Source organism: Rhynchophorus ferrugineus, unplaced genomic scaffold, assembly GCF_030347505.1.
Source record: "Rhynchophorus ferrugineus isolate W39M unplaced genomic scaffold, kcgeb_rfMv2 rfM7, whole genome shotgun sequence".
Taxonomy (NCBI): Eukaryota; Metazoa; Arthropoda; class Insecta; order Coleoptera; family Curculionidae; genus Rhynchophorus; species Rhynchophorus ferrugineus.
Genome location: NW_027472586.1, coordinates 26,268,207 through 26,284,685, shown reverse-complemented (window position 1 = coordinate 26,284,685; position 16,479 = coordinate 26,268,207). Strand labels below are relative to the sequence as shown.

Below are 16,479 nucleotides of genomic sequence, written 5' to 3'. Positions count from 1 at the left end.
ATATATTGGACTGAATGGTGAAGGTAATTTTTTCACTGTATCTTTTATATCATTGTTAGGATAAACTTTTTATGGGTCACATAATAGCATAATATTTACGATATAATTTTCTTCAATATAAGTGTCAGTATATATTTCAATTAATCTTTATTTGGCCATTTTGCTTATTTTACAAGAAACATATATGATATATTTATATATATATATATATATATATATATATATATATATATATATATATATATATATATACATATATATATATATATATATATATATATATATATATCCAATATATAAATATATAAATATATCATATATGTTTCTTGTAAAATAAGCTCCAAATATTGATCACCATCAACACTACAAAATGGCCAAATCATTTATTTGTCTCCCTACTGTCAACAACTAAATAAATTGACACAGACTATTAACAAAATCGAAACAGAATTCATCAAATGGCTAGACCACACACATCTTTTGTGACTCGGCAAATATTAAAAGATTGACTGAGAAGTTTTGATACACCATATAGCCCGTACCTGACATCGTTCGACTACCCTTTGTTCCACTCTCTATTAGTGGTGTTGTGAGATGTGTGAGCTCTAGATATCTCAAAGGTCCTACAATGATTTGTGGTTTTATCAAAAAACTTCACCAGAACGAGTCATAGTAATTAGTGTTGAAGTGTAGTGAAAACTATGATAAACACGAAATAACTTTTTCACTAGGTCATCGACTGCCTAATAAGATTTTGGGAAAATAACATTTTACAATAAATATGGTGGTTTAGAATATGTAAAGGTGACGGTACCATTTGATGTGTCTGTTCGAAGCACTCATATTTACTCCGAACAAGATTTTTTTAAAGTTATTCATAATTTTATTTTATAGCTTTATTATAGTTAAAAAGGAAGCACTTTTAATATTTTAAACCAAAACTATTATATTTTGATACTGCTGAAGTTAGCTATATATACATATATATATATATATATATACGGTTCAATAACTGTTCACTATATATACTGTATAGTAATCTAGAACTTAATATCTAATGATCAAAATATTATAATATTTTGTTATTATAAATACACCAAGAAAAAAAATATCAAGGTGCCTTGAAAGTATCAGAAAGCTTCTTGAATGGCACGATTGGTAACTTTTAACACTGATTTTACTAACGTCCGTCGCATTATGGATGTAATGGATAAGACTTTTGAAAATACAAGATAGCAAACAAATTATCTAGGTAGATGAGCCAGATCCTTAAATCATATACTTTCAATAGTCATTTCAGTATAAGATACGGTGACCAGTATTCATATTTGTAACCCGTCTATGATGGTATACTACAAGGTAGAGTTCCCGGACTAATACTGTATATTTAATTAGTTCTATTATGACTCTAAATGTGAAGGAGCAATAATATTAACATTTTCTGATGTTACTGCACTACTCGCTACAAGTAATAATACTGTGGCAACTGTAAGTAGAGTACAAAGAGCTGTGAGCAACATTAACGGGTGGACTAAGAAATGGCAAATAAAGTGGAAAGCTACAAAGTCTACAAATATACTATCTATTTCTTGGTTATTTGATATAAAATTGATATTATTATATATAATTTGTTCATAAAACTCTTTTTTTATAGAAAATCATGATGGAAGTTTCATCCACAGTTATGCGAATAGCAACACTTTGATTATTTTGTGAAAATGTGGTATTTTTGTTCTATTCCTGGCGATTTTATCACCTTGTGTCTTGATGAAACATTAGTATGGCGTCGAATTTAGGTCTACGGTTGACTAATAGAAGATTTGCCACAAACTATCCGGACAAGCTAGTACTTTAGGACTGTAGTTATATATTTTAACTCAAATTTAAAACAAATATATGTAAAATGTTACATGGTAATGGTGCAAATATGTGGCAACGTTCTCTAAAAAAATCCCCAGAGTTTTATAGACAATTTCATTAGCTTGAAACCGGAAACAGGATAAACAGATCGGTTTAAAATCCAGATATATTGTTAAAAGCAAATACTGATAAAGTTTCCCCTGTTAAAGCGAATCAGAAATTTCCCGGTTCCGGTGAAACAGAAAAAAACACATACAAAATTAAAAGTTTAAATCCGACGCGTAGCAATCAGGAAAAATTTAAAACTTTAAACGACTTGTCAAACGCATTTCCATTGCTGGAGGTACATTCTTAATGAGTAATAAAACAAAACGTAAATAAAAATTAATATCGGAAATACAGACCAACATTTAAAAAATTATTTCGTTTTACATAATAAAAAAGCAATTTAGTCCGCCATATCTTAATGTGAGATAATCAAAAGAATATTACCACAGAGGAGCAGCGATTTAACTTTTATAGGAATAGGAAATTTTGGAGAAATGTTTCGCGACGTCCAACGTCTAGATGTCGCTACTTTTAACTTATTACTTGCTTTAATCGTTATGCTGAGAGCCTCGACGGAATCTGATTGGCTCGCTTCTTTTCTATGGTATGTTTCTTGTTTATTTATTTTGAGAGCCAATTCCGGTATGCCTGACGTAAGGAATAGTGTGTTTAGAGAATAAATTATTAATTTTTTGTATATATAAGTCGGTAGTACAATAAGTAAAGTGAATTCTCGTTCTAGGTATACCCGGATGCATAGATACTAAAGAAATGCAGAATCGTTTTCGTTCGAACAAGTATTTGGCTCTCATTAAAAAATGGTTGATAATGTTAAAAATTCCAAATCGATTGGATTATGTATCAAAAAAATTTGTGACCGTTACAGCATGTTTTGTTGTTGTAATTTGTGTTAAGTTTATTCATATACATATAAATATCAAATATATATATTTTAATTCTAGAAAATCGAGAAAATGCAAACGGCTATATACTTTTCTTCTTGGATCAATAGTTGTAACTCCAATTAGCTCCTGGATGGAAATCTATTGAGAAATGATTAACCGAAATCCATTGCCCGAGGAATATTGATGTAAAATTTATTGCCCAAGTAAGAACAAATTTCTTACAGTGTCATCAATTTAATAACTACCTTTTTTCTCATTTTTTCATTAAAACAAAAAACGTGTAATCATCCGAATAAATATATTCACTTAGGGCGACTTAATCAAGATAGTTTGGAATATTTTTAATCTATTAGAGCTCATGGATTCATGAATATACATACTTGGGCTAGTATGATTGAGGAATCATTTGAAGGGCTCAACATAATTTTTTTCATCTTATTCGTCTTTAGGAAATTGTAAAGATGATGAACATAAGAGCTGTTTAGATAATTTACATTCTATACTAACGGTGGATGACTCCAAAAAGTCAATTCCAGGTTTTACTGTATGAATAAATGAGTCAAAGAAATATCTTATGTCCCAGAAAATTGTTTTGTTATACTGTCAGTAATCTCGCGATATTGCCACGTTGACAAACATATTTTTGTCAAACATCTTTAAAAAATGTAAATTTAAGACCTTTCAATTGTACTCTATGTAATGATTTTCCAGATTGAATATTACAAATAATAAGGTGCGCTATATACTTTTGGGTAAACTGAATTTTAACAGGGAAAGACTCAAAATTTACTATCAATATAAGAAAACAAAATGACACAACTCTGATAGATTTCTAATATATTAAATTGATGGCACTAAACAAATATGGAAAAAGGAAAAGACTGAGGAAGACAAAGATCGAATCAAATGTCCTCACCGGGAAATGTTTTTGTACAGGTGCCTATAATGCCGATAAAATTGTTTGAATTGGCCAAACAACTTACTTGAGTGGCTGATTTAATCCCATCTGGATGTTGGGCAAAGCAAAACTAGACTACACAAACTCAAGTTAAGAGATTTGATTCATTTAAATCTTACAATATCCTGCGCGTTGTCCTTTATCTGTTTTGCTTCTACGTTGCTATGATTTAGTAGCCCTATTTTATAATAGGCGAAATCTTGGAAAACTTTGGATTGTTGATAGTATCTTTTGACTAACCAGTACTCTTCCTTAGTTTTGAGTGTGATCTGCTCCGATTTTTATCAAACCTAATGTGAACTCATCAATGGGTAAAGTCGAATATCTACCCGATTGTTCAGCTCAGTTTGGTTAACAAGAAGTGACTTTTTATCTTATGAGTCAAAATTCTGATGTGATGAAATTACCAAACGTTGAACTGTGCACTGAGAAAAAGAAAATCAACGAAATGTAGCTGAGATTTACTAATTGCAATACCTATACCAAGATACCTAGATTACCTAGATTTTTTACAAAACCACTTTAATTGCATTAAGTAAAACTAGAACGACATGATTATTGTCTCTTGACATATTCATGCCAATCCATTTTGTAGAACACCTTAGCAGAACTAAATAAGCAAAATAACTTCGATTATATCAAAAATTGGGTTCTTCGTTGTTGTTTCTTCAATGTGTTTCAAATAATCTGCACTTGCTGTAATGCCTTTTAAGATTTATTCAAAACTCCTCATTATGAAATATACTTTTTAGTATTTGGTAACGTCAACTGCTCAAGATATATAAGATATTTTGTCTCCATGAGTCTTCTGCTCCCTGAATGATAAATTTTTTGAGTAAATCATCCATAAGTATGGCAAGCATTAGTGAATTTAGTATTTTTTTTTTTGGGGGGAGGGATACTTTACACTGCTGATATTGCCACGTCGACAAACTTATTTTAGTCAAACATCTTTAAAAAATGTAAATATAAAACCTTTTAATTATACATTACATAATGATTTTCCAGATAGAATATTACAAATAATAAGGTGCGCTATATACTTTTGGGTAAACTGAATTTTAACAAGGAAAAACTCAAAAATTACTGTAAATATAAGAAAACAAAATGACAGAACTCTGAGAGATCTCTAATTTAGAAATTTACTAATTGTAATACCTATACCAAGATACCTAGATTACCTAGATTTTTTACAAAACCACTTTAATTGGATTATTGTCTCTTGACATATTCATGCCAATCCATTTTCTATAACACCTTAGCAGAACTAAATAAGCAAAATAACTTTGATTATGTCAAAAATGGGGTTCTTCGTTGTTGTTCCTTCAATGTGTTTCAAATAATCTGCACTTGCTGTAATGCCTTTTAAGATTTATTCAAAACTCCTCACTATGAAATATACTTTTTAGTATTTGATAACGTCAACTGCTCAAGATATATAAGATATTTTGTCTCCATGAGCCTTCTGCTCCCTGAATGATAAATTTTTTGAGTAAATCATCCATAAGTATGGCAAGCATTAGTGAATTTAGGATATTTTTTTCTTTGGGGGAGGGATACTTTACACTGCTGATGGTAAATCTTATTATTTGTATTTCGATTATTTGAGGAGAAGCTTAAGCCTATAAGACGTCATCATTGTTACAATGTCCCACAAGATTATCCACCGCAGAAGTACTGCCCCACAATGGTTTCAAGGAATACTACTGAGATAATCCCGTGTCATCATCGTCAAAAGCATATAAATCTCATCAAACATCAGGCGAGTGCTTTGTTGTGATTATTAAATATCAATATATTAATGTATTTGTTTGAATATTGAAGAAGCAGCAAAGCTCGCAGGTTCTGGTTTTACAAATGAAAGTTCATCTGATTTTCATCTTGTCTCTCTCGATATATTTTTTTGTGGAATCAAAGGCGATCCTTTGACTAATTATTATTGAGTAGTCTTTTTACTGTAATATTTTAGGTATTCCCTTTACTGGCATGCTACCTTCATGGCAGCTTTTAAATTAGTTCAATATCACAAAATAGTGAAAATATTATAGGGTATAAACTTGTTCCTTTCTTCAATAGTACAAAAATTTGAAGATATAGAAGGTAAAAAAAAGTATATATATTTGTTTCCAAAATTGTACAGCATGGTTTGCTCATTCCTAAAAATGCTATTCCCCTGTGACACGATAAAACTTGGTTTTTAGTCATGATAATACGTCTGTCAGCAGAGCATTGCTTTTCGCGACATTTTATCCTATACCCTATTTACCACATTCCATTATTTTATTTGGCGTTAGATTTCTGGATATTACTACATTTCGAAATAATTAAGAGGTTTAAAACTAAATCAGAGAATATGTTAAAGATTCCGGATATCGAAATCAATAACTATTTCGAGGACTAGATAAAGGGGTTGCATAAATACAAACGAACCATATTTGGAAGTGTATTGAAAAAACTGTTTACGTTTTATAAAAAGTCTTACTATATATTGCTTCCTATTCAAGGTGATTATTTATATGGTAATTCTCAGCAGAAGAAATTATTAAGTGCTTTTTATAGAGATTATGTCACTAATTATCTTTCAGTCGTAAATATATTTAATTATCTAAAAAATATAAGATAATATTCTTGATCATACAAAAACTCAGTATTTATTTTAAATATAAATTATTACATGTTAATTAATCTATATGTGTATATGCCACTAATTTTTTGCAAATTCTTGGGCTGGTCAGGAAAAATGCTAAAACAATTTTGTTTTTGTTTTAAATCATTTGTTTGTAGATGTTTATGACATCCTTTATCCACATAAGGGTGGCCTTATAACTAAACTTAAAACATTTTAAACTTCCCCGTCTTCTTTCTCTTTTATTTTTGAATGATAGCTCAAACACAAACCAATTTTAGTTTATCAATTATAATATATATATATATATATATATATATATATATATATATATATATATATATATATATATATATATATATATAAGAAAATCAAAGCCTGACTTATTGACACACCGACAATGAAAAATTATGTGCTGTAATATGAGTAAATATACCAACAAAATTTCATTTGATGATGAAGTTTTACTTATAAACTACTACCACAGAAATATTTGGTGCAAGTGGGTTTATAATCTATTACGTAAAACATAACTTTGAAATAGAAATGTGTAATTTTCAAGCTGAAAACAAGAAGCTTTGAACAGAACCACTTTCTTTTTTGATTTCATATAATATATATGATATATATGGATGGATAGGATATATATGGATGGATAGGATATATATGAATATATATGATAGTTCTAATTGAAGGAAATTATTTAACTTACTTTTCTCCTCTTTACTTTCAACTTCATCCATGGCCGATTTTAGAGCACGTTCAACTCTGTCTCCGGGCATCAGTTCCCCCAGCTTAATCCTCACCTCGTGGTGTTCCAAGTAGTTTTCGATTACCCCAAGTAAGGTCCCATCATCGCTGCTCGCTCTAGCATCATTCTCACTTTTGGTACTGATGATATTTATACCATCACTCAGTTTAACGGTCTCTGGTTGGGCCCTGATGTACTGCCTCAAATGTTTCGATAATATAGCAAAACCGCTGGGACCTTCCGCACTGACGGTCGACGACAGGACGAGGAAGAGCACGTTTATTAACACCAAAAACTTCATGTTCTTGCAATGACACCATATAATAAAATGCGACTAGCGTGAATTGTTATCGCCTACTTATAAGGAATGAAATGCAAAAAATCCAAATCGACACCATCTTAATAGGAATTTAGTGGAGCAGAAAAATCTAGGGAAATAATAACAAATAAGAAATTCAAACAAGATTGTCTGCAGCATCGCGGGCTGACCTGCTTTCGGACTGATTAGAGAGAATTCGCTCAAGTTACAGAGCGTATACAGTACCATAATTTCACGACCACGCTTGGTAATCACTTTAATTAAATTATCGCCTATTAATTTTTTTTTATTATTCTAAATATAGATAGAAATATAGGAATGATTTTCGATTAAAATGTTTAGATATTTGGACTCATAATTTTACTGGAATTAAAAATTCAAAAACGAAAGCATTTTAAAATAATTCTCTTCATGATAATATATGTTATTTTCTACGCCAAACAGAAAATTTTTAAAGACTTTTTTATTTATGTACTTTTGTTTTTGATATATGTACCAAAAATCTTTTGAGCAACTACTCTTTTTAATCTGCATTATGTATTATCAGAGGCACGTCAAGACTTATATATGGAATAATGTTACTAAAGAGCATGTTGTACATTTGTAACCAACTTCATGTTGAAGCTTCGCGGGTTGGCTTCGGTTTTCAGTGTGTGTCAGTTCGCCGAATTGTGAACAAAGCAGGTTTTCAGTGTATTAAAGATGTCTAAAGTTGAAGCGAGTAAATTGCATTTGTGGGGAGTTTAGTTTTTTAGTTCAATTTTAAGAGAAAGGCTGTTTGAAGCTTATGGCAACTATACTGCATCCATTTTAATATATAAAATGTGGTTTCGGCGTTTTAAAAGTGGTGATTTTGACACTGAAGACAAAGACAGTTCTGGACAGTTAAAAACAATTTGGAGAAGAGAATTTCAAGGCATTATTCGATGATGATCCATGTAAAATGTAAGCAGAATATGTAGAATTGTTGAGACTAACACAATAGATCATTTCCATTCGCTTGAAACAGATCCAAATCTTGGATAATTTGTGCCGCATCAATTTGCATATTAAATGCTGCTATATGCTGCTAGAAAAAGCGTGAGGGCTTCTTGTATTGTATTGTTATTGGTAATCAAATGTGGTTCTATTACGAAAATCCAAATCAAAACTTATCATGGGGACCATCTGGTCATGTATCAACATCATCGACAAATTCAAATATCCATGGCTCCAACCTAATTCTCTGTATATCATGGGATTAGCTTTCTGTGGTATACTATGAGCTGCTACATCCTAATGAAACCATTAATCGGGATTGCTTCAATCCTTCACTTCTTATGAAGATACCAAAAGATGGGTAGATTCATGTATAGCCTCAAAAGATATATCGTTCTTTCGAGATTAAATCTGTAAATTTCCTGAAAAATGAATACAACAAAGCTTCAAATTAAAAAAAAAATCCTTTAAAACTACTTTATCCGCCTAACATATATATAGATATAGACAAAATAATTTTAAAATTTGAAACGTCGAGAGCAATACAGCAAGATATTTTATTTCGATCAACAATATCTCTTAGTAAAATGCGAAGTATCAATGTAAATAACTATTCAAGAACATCACATAACAGTTAGATATGATGGTTTTTACATTTATCTTCATAATAGTGACACTACTAATAAAACGTGCAATATTGCTTCTTTGGCGTTCATTACAATTGTGGTATGATCTGAAGATGCTCTGGTGATGCAATTTATACCCTATATAAGAAAATCAAAGCCTGAGTTATTGATACACCGGCAATGAAAAATTATGTACTGTAATATGAGTAAATATACCAACAAAATTTCATTTGATGATGAAGTTTTCACTTCGCATTAGTCTTACATTGTTCTTAAAATTAGTTATAAACTACTGCCAGAGAATTATTTGGTGCAAGTGGGCTTATAATCTTCATAATAATGACACTAATAATGAAACGTGCAATATTGCATCTTTGGCGTTCATTACTATTGTTATATGATTTGAAGATGCTCTGGTGATGCTCCTCCACTATACTCCAATGGTTGATTTTAGTTTTAACGAATTATAACTGGACCAAAAATGTTAGAAGACAATGAATTGCACGATTCATATGCGCAAATTCCACCCAACTCAAACTCTGGAAGAATTTTCAGATAGCTTAAATTGTTACTGCAGATTTTTATCAATATAAATTATACCCTGGTATGTTGCTATTTTTTATATCGATGCAGTACAGCTTGGCTGGTACACAGTTTCGAAATGATGATTGATGATGATGAAATTATTCCAAGTGCAAAAATGATTTGATGTTGATGAAATTTGTCATGATAAAAAACCTGTAGACTATTTTGATTATTATATATTGTACACATTTTTTCAGATGTAGACTTTAAATAGCAAATAACTTTTCTTTATAATGATTCGGAAAAGTAAAAATCTATCGAAATTTTATTTATGCAGCATTATGCACCATTATCCCAAATGAGAATTAATACTTATGTAAGTATATGGGTCCGCTAAAGCTAAATCAGCATTTCTGATGAAAAAATCGTACTAGCTCTAAACACCTATAAATAAATGTAAAGATCTGAAAAACAACCAGAAGCCGAGTAAATTTATGCGAAAAGAACTTTTTCTCGCTAATTTCAAACTGTTAAAGCTTATGACTTTATTATGGAATAAAAAACGATAAAATAATTATTTTTTACACCTCTCTCACTGTTTTTGAAGCACGCATAAAAACAAATTTAAAATTAGGTTTTTATTTGGTTGTAAAGAAAATATTTTTTGTTTTTCCACCTACCCCGATGGTTCCATTAAGCTCATTAAAAAAATAATTATTAGTGGTCCCATGTTTATAATTATTCAGCACATCATTTAAGAAAAAAACATAAATTACTGTTGTGTCAACTTCGTTCATTTCTATTAATAATTATTCGAATGTATTTTTTATACAAATTCATTGTTATAATATTTTATAAATGTTTCACCCAGTACAATCAGTAACAACTGCTGAGTAATTGAAAGAAAAGTGCGTACTTTTTCCTGCGGATCATTTTACTTTATCGAGCGATATTCGGTCAAGAGAACAGAACGGAAACTTGTCGTCTAAATGGTTGAAATCTCAAACTTTTTGCTCGAAATAGAAATTTTCAATATGATCGATGTTTATCGTCAGTATCCTTGAGAATTTCACGGCCGTTTCTAGTCATTAACGCACCAACAGGTAGTTGTTATTGCAGTAGAAAGTTTAATAAAAGCGTGGTCACTAATAGACTATTGGTGAGTAATTTTAATATGCTCTTACCGATGTCCAATAGAACAAAATTAATATCTTAGGTGATATTCTGGCATTTCTTGCACCTTAAAGAGCCATTTATTGAGAAAAGTTAGTAAAATATATATTTACAAATATATTTTCTATGATTTTCTACAACATTTTCCTATTTTTCTGGCAACATGATGATACGGTGTTTGAAAGAATGATTTTGGTTTGAAAATAATTCAATCATTAATCCATTTTCACACTTATACTTTTCACAGTATGTCTAAACCGTGTGCCAGTCAATCATTGCTGCATTGGTCGGGACAAAAGATAGTCAGAAGGCGCTATGTTAGGTGAGTACACTAACCATGGCAGAACTTTTTGTTCCTAGTTAAGCTGAGTTAGTTTACCCTTGAAACTTATTACAAGATGTGGCATAGTCATGCAATAGAATGACTTTGTATCTGTTATTCGCTATTGTGGGTCTTGTGTTGTAACAATGCGTCGTTCTTTTCTTCAAGTCGGTAGACAGGAACAATAACAGTTTAATTCGGTTTTAGCGACTTACACTACCTGTATACACTACACTGTATTGCTGATTTTACCACATGAACAACAAGATTTTATAGTTGATATTTTCGTAGTAAAATAATTTTTTATCGCCAGTCCCAATACGCTACAGAAAGGTGGTGCGAAATGGTATACTCAGTCAATTCATGTGGTAGCCATTTTCTCTCTTTTCGGATATCTGCTACTGTAATACATACAATAAGTTTTGAAATTCATTGTAAATCAACTTTGGTTCCACCTGGCCGTTCTCTCATAAAGTAATAAATGATTTGTTACAAGAAATATAAAGAACCAATACCTTTGCATCCAAATCATATGTTTACAGACGCTTCTTATATGTATTTGGCCAGATATTGTCAGGCTTGGTTGGTGCAGTGGCCGAGTTCGAATTCTGCTGGGACATGGTCATTTGTGATTATATATAAATGTTAAAATGATTCCAGTCATTCCAGTAACCAGGCTGGATAAGACCGGATGTCTTCTGGGATAATTTCTGAATTGCGCACTCGCCAGGCGGTAGATTGTGGTTGGGATTCCACATTAAGCAGTAGATATAGTCTAGATAAATTCTAGTCGGCAAAAAGAATACTCTAAAATATTGCAAAAAAACTATTAATTTAATTTAATCATTGTAATTTCAGTTAGCATAAATCTAGTTTATTATTAGAAAATTCAAAGATTTCAATATGGTAATGAATATTCTGAACTTAAGTTAAATGTTTTCAGTTAAAGAAATATTTATCAAATATAATCTTAAAAAAAGAAAAATATATTATTAATATTCATCATAACTAATAAAAAAATGATAATAATGAAAAAAATAGAAATAAACATAAAAGGAAATAAAAAAAATCAGATATCGGATGTCATCACCCTTAATAAATTGGAACCATAATAACAGAGTGCGTGTCAGCAGGGAAAAAAAGAATATCAAAATAGCTAGACGAAGGAAGCAGGATTTGTATGAACAAATTTAAATAAATTGTTTCTTTAAACAAATATGTTGAGGTTCTGTTGCAAAAGCAAAGTCTTCTTAAGAGGATGGCCAAACGATGGCAAAGTGAAGGATACACTGTTGGGGATCGACTGGGAAATTCTGCAGCATCCAGCATATTCATCAGATATGGTGCATTCCAATTACGACACGTTCAGATCAATGCAGCTTGGCTTACTGGCACACGGTTTTGAAGTGCAAAAATGGTATTGCTGCCATACTAACATGACAATTCTTGGCATGGTATTGACAACATGGCAAAAGATAGGAAAATATTGTGCAAAATATTATAGTTATTACAGATGGTACCAATTTTTCTCAATAAACGTTACTATAATACATAATAAACGTAAAAATATATAATACAGACAGCTAATATCCATTAAAACCTATACCGAGGAAAATTTTTAGGTCTAAAATGTTTGTGTAATATGCGTTACAAATAAATAAATTCCAATAAAACAAAATGCGTCCAAATCAAGTGACAAAATATATAAACAAATATTTTAAGCTCTATTATCTTTGGATTTGGTCGACGCGCTACCAGCTCTAACTTTTATACGGTAGGTTATTCGCCGATTTCGTCATAAATCAACTACGAAAGTGTAACTTTTAAAACCAAAATCTGGCAACGTAGTACCCAAAAATGCAGGCAGGCAATTTTGAATTGGAAATAAATTAACAAAATTCGAGAATAACAAAAATCATATGTCTTCTTTGTTTACAAGATATTTAGAATTTTGAAATCAGCTTTTGATTTAGATTGATATCTGGTGAACAGAGAACAGCTAAGAATAATTGTTCTTTCTTAAGGACTGATAGATTAGATAGATAAATTAGCATCCTATCTAGACTTGTTTATTTATTATTCTTACAATATATGATTAGGTGAGAAACATGGATACAAGATAAAGATTATCTGAATATATAAATCAGGTAATAAAAATAAGCAGCTGTTAAAATGAAACTAACTACATAATTTATATAGACGGAACTCAGGAAAACTAGAAGAAATTACGAAATATTAGCAGTACGTCTTTAAATATTTTAAAGCATTGATAAATAACAAGGTTTTTAACGATGAATGTTATGATATATGTGACTATATGACTATTTATTATTTGAAATTTGTATCAATTAACTTAATTTTTTACTTTATAGGCATACATTTCGAAAAATCAATAGTTAATTGAATGCTTGTAAATAAATTTTAACTTCATAGGATATTTTGGCGAAATCTTTCACGATGTCCAACATGTAGATGATGCTACGTTTAACATAGCATCATGTTTTATTCGCTATGCTAAGAGATAAGGTAAATTGCAGGGGTCAGTTACATTTCTGTACATAATTATTACCATTAATTTCTAAACTGTCTTACTATATTTGTACTGCCTATTTCCATCGTTATAGGTCTAGAACAAGGGTGTTCGAAGCAAGTATCATCGACATTTGAACAAACTTCAGAAAGTAATGGTAAAGTTTGTATTCATTCAGCCAGTATCCCCTTTCTGCTTATTCTTACTGTTAACTACTTGACTCTATAACTTCAGTCCAGATGTTTACATCTCAGGTTATTTAGTAAAACTTTTTAAAAAAGAAATTAAGTGTGATTTTTGTTAACATACAATTATGAATAAATCTTGTATATATACAAATGAATAAAGTACTAACGGAGAGATGGAAGAAATAATTTTGATTTCCAATGAACCAATTTTTTTGCTTATTGTTTTATATATATTTATATTATATTTATATTTTATTATACATATATATTTATGTTTATAATATATTTATATTTTGTAGATATATTTACATTATAAATTTATATTTATTGTTATAGATTATATTTATATTTACTTATTTTTAAATATTATATTTAATTGAATTTAATTTAATAAATTTGTTTCAGAAAAAAATTTATTTGTTTTTATTTAAATTTCATTGGTCAATTAAACATGACGTCAAGGCTGCCAGGTGCCAAACGTAACTAATGAGCCAAACAAATGTCTCCACAGTAAAATATTCTTCTTACAGGTGCCTATAATGGAGACATAAATTCACCAGTCAAATTACTTGAGTGGCCCATTATGGCTCCGTCTGGAAGTTGGGCAAAGAAAAACTTTACGCCAGAGTCTCCTATTGAGTTGCATCTCTATTACTCTATGATTAATATACATTTTTGAATTGTGATAAGTAGATTACCTAATTATGTTCGCTTTTGTTTCAATATTCATGCTAAAGCCAAATATAAATTTCAAAGTTGTTTTATTCGTATATTCTATACGTATATTCTATGTCTGTTTGTAATATACAAACATATATTACTTCATTATTTATTCTAAATTTATGTTTATAACATAAAAGTAAAGAGAGATTATGTATACTTATATTTGGTGCTTTAAAGTGGTTTCAGTTTTGAAAGTATTCTGTCATGTGATACTTTGTTATATTGTTCAGTGGGGTAATAATTTACAGTTTTTATTAAATACCATTTAGAAAAGAATTCGAAAAATTTTCGAGATACTTATTTTAATATATTTTAATACACAGATATTTACTATTTTAATTAATTTTAAATGTTAAATAAATTTATATTGATCTTGTATTGAATATGAATATGAAGAGTTTTAGTAAGATATCATTTAAAAATTATTCTCTTATATACTGTGTGACGAGGTAAATATGATCAACTTAATTTATGATGGAATTTCGATCACAGGGCGATCACGGTATCATACTTCGAGACATTTATGATACATTTATGAATGAATCGTTTACTATCGATACATAAATTGCTACTGTAAAGCTTCGCTGCTAAGATCTGTTATAGAACTTTCTTATACAGAATCAGACGCACAATAAATTTTCATATTTTATGTGGAATTCATATATATATATATATATATATTTATATATATATATATATAAACACAAGTTTTATGATTTCGTTAATTCAATTTAAACTCATAATGGTGTCGATCTTCCATTGACCATCTGCCTGGACTCATTTAGTTTCATTAATAAGGTAATTGAACTGCTGTTATTTGACTGTTTCTTTTCGCGTTTAATTGCAAACGTTCTTTCTATGTTTCAGGAAATGGGTTATACACTATATGATTTCTAATTATGATTTTGCTTCGTATTGATATGCAGATTTGGTGAATTGTGTTTCTGAATAATAAACGTAAGTTAACATTATTAGTCTGTGTATTATTTAATTTTTTATATTAACATTTTAGAATTTCTTTACTATATTAGTTAACTTAAAAAGCTCTATTTTTATTTGATCGTTGAACGTTGGTTCTGTAGGATGTTCTTTGTTATTAACATTACAATCACAAAACCGAAAATTAGGAAATGATGAGGCAGTATTACCATAAGTTTATAAAAGTGTTTGATGAGCTTTGGATGCAGATATCTTCCAATCAAACAACAAAATTGATATTCAATCAATCAATTCAATTCAGTGGTCTGTATATACTGTTACAGAGTTAGCTCTTTATATTGATACTTTGTATTTTCACCAATATATATCATCAGCTGCTCAAAATATCCATAAGTACTTAATAATGTATAATTTAATTTTTACACCGTTCATTCTTGTCTCCTTTATCAATCTGCAAATTTACTTCGTATTCAGTCTTCTTAGCTCACTCTTAAAAACTGACGAAGAGTAATTAACTATGTTCTCATTGGAGCTGCGGAAATGAAAAACATCATCCGAGACGAGTAGTTTGGATTTCGAACCAATCGCTCGATAATCCGTCAAGATGCAAGACTGATAACTAACCGCTCTTTTTATAAAGCTAACCGCACTTTTTATAAAAAGAAACTAGGTCGGTCTCAACCCACATAGAGTAAAGACGTGGTTTCTCTTTCTCAAAAATAATTCTCTAGAAATAATACAAAACGTACATCTGTATTTTATTACGGTCAACTTTTAGTTAACAGCCTAAAAGAGTTCCCAAGTACACGTTACTGCGATATGGTCAACCTAAAGTGACAACCTTACAGCAATAGAACAGTGAGAATAAGAACTCTTGTAAAAATAGATACAAATATTAAAACAAAATGGATCCAATTGCACTTATGTTGCACGTTATTAGCAACTAATAAGCTGTCAAACCAAAATTTATTGGAACTAAGTAATGAGCTTGCAGCTATGCGATTGCAT

General features: G+C 30.1%; 1 protein-coding gene across 1 annotated transcript; it reads right to left on the bottom strand.

Moving 5' to 3' along the window:
- Positions 1-462: 462 nt before the first annotated feature.
- Positions 463-7,632, bottom strand: LOC143200213 (uncharacterized). Its single transcript, XM_076410609.1, has 3 exons — positions 7,110-7,632; positions 2,452-2,556; positions 463-623 (listed from the first exon to the last, which is right to left on the bottom strand). The coding sequence occupies exons 1-3, from the start codon at positions 7,447-7,449 to the stop codon at positions 463-465; spliced, it is 606 nt and encodes a 201-aa protein (XP_076266724.1). The 5' UTR covers positions 7,450-7,632.
- Between the last annotated feature and the right edge of the window lie 8,847 nt (positions 7,633-16,479).